Here is a 5,896-nt window from a genome sequence, read left to right on the forward strand (position 1 = left end):
CCGCCAGCTACGATCCTCTTCTCCCGTGCGCATTCTGTCCAGAACGCCGTGCTCAGTATACTGCAGGCGTCTTCATCGGTTCTTTTCTTGCTCATCAGCGGTATGAAATATCTTTGAGTTGTTGTTTGTTTCTTCTGTGTATAGTTATGGCTATGCAGCAATGCTTATCTATGTACAAGGTAAAATGATGTATAAAACATCTCTGGCAGCCATCTTGTGCATCTGGCAAGCGGACGCACAAGATGGAGGCACTTTAGGATGCGGTTAGCAACTCTTTTGCGCTGGCTGCCATTTTGTGCGCACACTATATGGAAAGGTAAACCAACTCTGTTGTGTCTGCCTTGGCTTGGCTTGGCTGGCCCTGGCCTGCTCCGCTAGTTAATTAAAACAGCAAACAACATAACGGTAATATCAAACTTTAAAAAAAAAAAAAAAAACTCGTGATATAAACTTTTTTTTTTTTTTTAATCAATACAAAAATTTAAATCCTCCCACGGCGGTGGGCTAACAGGTGTTGTAGCGTGCGGCCCTGCTGCTTCACTTGCTCCAGCAGGAGCGCTGCTGTCCTCTCCATTCTTTTCTGCTTCGCCAGCAGCTCTCACGGTGGGCGATTCTGTGGATAGAAGAGGTCGGAGAACAGACGGTGATTACGCTGCAAATACGGCATTTGAGAATATACCCTGAGATTTACTACACACTCAATTTGGTCCTGTCCCAGAGGGCGAGAACGTTTTTTTTTGTTGTTCTTATCGTTGTCAAATGTGACATCCCACCGATAACCCCTCCCACTGTCTGTATACTTATGGAGAAGGGACGCCGGCTGTTCATCCCCGGAAGAAGTGGAAGAGCTGCTGACCTCCCATCCCCTCGCTCGGGCCACAGCTGCCGCAGCTAAAAGGAAGCAAATACATATCTGGTTAACAATTGAACACGCTGTGGGGAAGCGCTCGCAGGTCCCTTGGTCCCTTACGAATACTCGCCTCTGGGGAGAATGCCGCCGACCCGGGGGAGGAAGATGAGTGGCGGAAGGGAGGTGTTGTGGCGTGCGGTGGGGTGCTAGCGCGCCTGGTCCTTACTGCGTCTGTAATGTATACAATATTTCAGCTCCCCTCTAATGTCCTGTATGCAGTAATAAAATTGCAATGAATGATGGTTAACATACGTGATGTCCCGGGCTGTGGGCTGCCGCTGGTGGCGGATGAAGGCGTGCTGGCTGGTGCTGGTGGCTGTTGCCGGCGCCGTCTCTCTACACAAACATTAAAGAACCGCAATATTTAGACACCAAAAGTACAGGGCTCCAGAATAAAAAAAAAATACCTAGGCGCCATTGGCGGCAAAAGTTAGGAGCCAAAATGAAATTTTTAGTCGCCAAATGTACGTACATATATAGAAAATAGAGATCACTCTTCCCAGTGATGCTATACTCTGCATTGTCTGGGGGCTCTGGTGTTCAATGCTCTACGTGGCCTGGGACACGTATTATTGCATCACTAGGAAGCACCTCACGGCAGCGCGCGTCTCCTGATTCCCTCCTCCCAGCAATTGCGGACATCCCAAAATTTTATATGTTGGTGTAGATTCTGGAACCCCTGACCTGACCATTTTTCACGGACGCCGCATTTTCCTCTCGGACAATACGGACATGAGGAAAAGTGGCATGTTTTTCCGGGAATTCCGGGACAAGTTGGCAACCACGAGTGCGAGTCTCCCTATTTCCCCCTCCCGGCTGCGTGCGTCACCCGATTCCCCCATACTGGTACTTGCCTCGACTTGTCTCCGCCCGCAACTCTGCCAGAAGCTGTGGGGTCTTGAACTTGAGGTCCGCCCACTTCTTGTGCAGCTGGAGCGCACTGCGGCGGATGTCGAACCACCTCTCCATCTGCCCAGCAATGCGGCGCAGCACCTCCTGCTTGTGCAGGTTTATGTGGGCAGGTGCTGTCTCAAGACCCTCATAGTCCCAGGCAGTCATTTTCGCTACAAAATAATGGAGCTCTGTCTGGCCAAGGGGAGCACAACGCTGTCGCGCCACCATTTTACCAGGAATGACGCTGAACGGCACCGCCTAACCACGCCCAGAGGAGGTCCGCGATCCGCATCGCTATAGCGTCTCCGTTTATGCACAGCGTCGCGGTTGTGGCGCCGGCTCCTGAAATCACTGTTGGCGTTCCCGGTTTCAAGCCGCAGCGCTCTTCGTCCTGGTATCAGCGTTTCAGCAGCTTGTACAGTGATTTTAGGGTATTTATGGGGTACGGCTGTTGCGTCAACGTTGCTTATTAGCCCTGGGTATTTAACGTACGTATAATATGCGGCAAAAACGCGATGTGTGAACGCTACATTACAGTATTGGATGTCTTGTGTCAGTTTAGCAAATCATAAGTACTAATTCTTTTTTGGGGGCTTTTTCAGGTTGACATGTCTATTACAGATGTACCTGTGATTGTAGCGGCTGCGTTGTTGGTTGAAGCTCACCGCCAGCTGGAGGCTCACGCGCGGAACACTCGTACAAAGCGACAGCGCCGCATGTGGACCAGACAGTGGCTGCAGAAGAGGAATCAATTGTCCCATATGGGCCTAATAAGGGAACTGCAGGAGAACAACCCGCATGATTTCAGGAACTACCTGCGAATGTCAGAGGATTCCTTTAATGTTCTAATTGCTGCAGTGGAACCTATCAGGCGGCAAAATACCAGGATGCGAGCTGCTGTCCCTGTGGATGAGAGACTGGCTGTCACGCTGCGGTTCCTGGCAAGTCTATGCAAGACTTGCATTACTGCGCAGCTATTTCCCGATCCCTGCTCAGCGTCATCATCCCAGAGACATGTAAAGCAATCGTCTCAGCCTTACACCGCACTTACATGCCTTTCCCGGAGACCCAGGATGATTGGAAACAGATTTCCCATGGATTTCAGCAGCAATGGCAGCAATTCCCAAATTGCGGTGGGGCCTTGGATGGGAAACATGACCGCATCACCCAACCACCACACTCCGGCTCATTTTTCTACAATTACAAGGGTTATTTCAGCATTATTCTCATGGCCCTCGTTAATGCAAACTATGAATTTATAAGTGTGGCTGTAGGGATCAACGGGAGAGTATCTGATGGCGGAGTATTGGAGCACACCAATTTTGGGGACCGCTTGAAAGAACGCAAACTGGCCTTGCCGCCCAACAGCGACACAACTGAAAACATGAACTTTGTGTTTGTCGGAGATGAGGCGTTCCCACTGCATCCCAACCTTCTGAAGCCCTTCTCCCAGAAAACTCTGACACCGGGGTTTTTTTTTTTAATTATTTTTGACATGACGTATTTTTACTATTGATGCTGCATAGGCATAGGGGATTACGGAGCGGGCGCCGGGCAGTGAGTGCAGGGGAGTAGGCATAGGGGATTATGGAGCTTATGAAACAGAAGTCTCTATTGTTTTCAAGCCAAGAACCCTACAGATGTTGATAGTAGGTGTCCATCTCGCTGTACTGGTGTGTGGCCGTAGGAGGTCCTTGAGAAAAGTCACCAAAAGAAGGGGGTGGAGGTGGTGTCCGGAACTGCAAATGATGTGGGCCAGGTCTGCGGACAGGAGTGCTGTGCATGGGCTCCTGCTGGTGTCCCCAATAAAACTGGCCCCTGGGCTGACGGTCGCTGGTGGTCATCGTTGATGTCTCACCAAGGAGACGGACTCAGTGCTACAGGACCCTTGCAGACTCCGCCCACTCCAGACTGCCTCTGTACCTTTTCTACCCTCCATTAAACGTGTGGTTTTGACAAAGACCAGCCTTGGTCGAAACGTTAACCGTAACTTAAAGTATCCGTCATTTTCTCTGAACACTAATAAGCATTTGGTGATGCCTGTACTAAAAATAAAAAATACAACTTTCACGTAAAAACCTGCAAGTCTTGAGTGTGCGGCTGTTTTTTCTATAGACATTGTGACTTTGTGTTCAGCTTGCACCTTTTTTTTTTTTTTTTTTTCCATGCGGAGTGCACCACATCTCTTGTACTCACTCAGTTTGCCAGCGGCAGCCGCGTTCAAAGCCTCAAACATTAATCTCTCCGCGTGCGTTCGCTGGGTAACGTCCAATCTGTTTAACCATTCCTCAACGAAGGATGGGAATCCAGTGAGCTGGGTTGTGGCATGCTGGGTCATAATGTTGTTGGCCAGTGCCAGGAGATCCACAGGTGTGCCTGCAGTCGCCTTCCTTTTGCGAGATGACCGCTGTGGACGTGTCTGCTCCTCGACACATGGGCTTATGGAGGACTATGGGGTCTGGTCATCGTTACCTTCCGGTGTTTCGAGCTGTTGCGGAGGTACCTGCGAGTATAGGAAAAAAAAAAAAAGTCAATAACATAGAAACAAATCAGCCCTAGAGAGCCCCCACCTCCCCAACACCTCTATGCCTGTCCATGGGAAGCTATGAGGAACAGTTATCTAGGTAGAAAACCACAGGGGTTACAGAGCTTACAGAGCTGGGCTGAACTACTTTTGCCGGCTATACTGTACGAATGTGCGGAAGACACAAAACTTAAATTAATGTTAGACTTTTAAAATAAGACAGCATTTAAAGGAAGGGAAGGACTGTTTGGACATACTTATCTGAACAGGAAGTGGCAACTGTTATTATCTGGTGGATTAAACATGAAAAACGTGAATTATTATTATTGGAAACCATGCAGTCTCATAAACATACAAGACACACGGCATGCTACAAGCAGGGAAGCTAGGGGGTACTTACATGCTCGTCAGGAGACTCGGGCAGGATATCTTCTGCAGATGGCGCACAAAAACTTGTCACGGTCTGGCACGGGTGAGCGATTTCCTGGTCCCGAGTGAACGCCAAAAGGTCATAGTACCACAACTTGGGCACATAGAAGTCGTCGGTTCCGGCCCCAGACTTCATCGACTTTTCGACCTTGTTCACTTTTTTGTACACTGTGCGGAGAGCCTGGATCTTCTTCCGCACAATGTTTTCATCCACCGGCTCAGTGGGATGATGCTGCTTGAAGAGGGCCACCAGCTTCTTGTACGCATCTTTTTTCTTGTAGCGGTTGCTGTAATCCGCAGACTTGATCTTCCACAAGCTGGGCAGGGAGCGGTACATATCGATGAGTGCCCGAACAAACTCCTGGTCATTGGCAGACATCTGAAAAAAAGAAATAGTTAAGTTACAGCAAGCAAGAAAGTGCGTGGGCTGTGTGCTTTATCCTATTGTTAGCAGCCATTTTGTGGATGGGATGGGCCGAGTGCTTTTCCTATTGTTAGCAGCCATTTTGTGGATGGGATGGGCCGTGTGCTTTTCCTATTGTTAGCAGCCATTTTGTGGATGGGATGGGCCGTGTGCTTTTCCTATTGTTAGCAGCCATTTTGTGGATGGGCCGTGTGCTTTTCCTATTGTTAGCAGCCATTTTGTAGATGGGATGGGCCGTGTGCTTTTCCTATTGTTAGCAGCCATTTTGTGGATGGGATGGGCCGTGTGCTTTTCCTATTGTTAGCAGCCATTTTGTGGATGGGATGGGCCGTGTGCTTTTCTTATTGTTAGCAGCCATTTTGTGGATGGGATGGGCCGTGTGCTTTTCCTATTGTTAGCAGCCATTTTGTGGATGGGATGGGCCGTGTGCTTTTCCTATTGTTAGCAGCCATTTTGTGGATGGGATGGGCCATGTGCTTTTCCTATTGTTAGCAGCCATTTTGTGGATGGGATGGGCCGTGTGCTTTTCCTATTGTTAGCAGCCATTTTGTGGATGGGATGGGCCGTGTGCTTTTCCTATTGTTAGCAGCCATTGTGTGGGTGGAAAAAGTGTTAATTCTAATGGTGGCTATTTTGTGGATGGCAAATGTTAATTTTGCGGTGGCCATTTTGTTGGTGAACATCTTAACATCTTAACACACCACATCACCAAATC

The 5,896-nt window shown here is 49.0% G+C and overlaps 1 protein-coding gene across 1 annotated transcript; it reads right to left on the reverse strand.

Moving 5' to 3' along the window:
* Positions 1-4,007: 4,007 nt before the first annotated feature.
* Positions 4,008-5,433, reverse strand: LOC143767620 (uncharacterized). Its single transcript, XM_077256060.1, has 3 exons — positions 4,729-5,433; positions 4,586-4,617; positions 4,008-4,307 (listed from the first exon to the last, which is right to left on the reverse strand). Exons 1-3 carry the CDS (start codon positions 5,134-5,136, stop codon positions 4,244-4,246), a joined length of 504 nt encoding a protein of 167 aa, XP_077112175.1. The 5' UTR covers positions 5,137-5,433; the 3' UTR covers positions 4,008-4,243.
* Between the last annotated feature and the right edge of the window lie 463 nt (positions 5,434-5,896).

The sequence above is a fragment of the Ranitomeya variabilis genome, chromosome 4 (assembly GCF_051348905.1).
Source record: "Ranitomeya variabilis isolate aRanVar5 chromosome 4, aRanVar5.hap1, whole genome shotgun sequence".
NCBI classification, from domain to species: domain Eukaryota; kingdom Metazoa; phylum Chordata; class Amphibia; order Anura; family Dendrobatidae; genus Ranitomeya; species Ranitomeya variabilis.

Bases quoted from the DNA above. Each gene is read 5' to 3' on its own strand.
- LOC143767620 (XM_077256060.1), bottom strand. From the start codon at position 5,136: ATGTCTGCCAATGACCAGGAGTTTGTTCGGGCACTCATCGATATGTAC. The intron at 4,618-4,728 runs GTAAGTACCCCC...TTAATCCACCAG, and splicing joins CCGAGTCTCCTGACGAGCAT to ATAATAACAGTTGCCACTTC. The intron at 4,308-4,585 runs GTATGTCCAAAC...CTATACTCGCAG, and splicing joins GCCACTTCCTGTTCAGATAA to GTACCTCCGCAACAGCTCGA.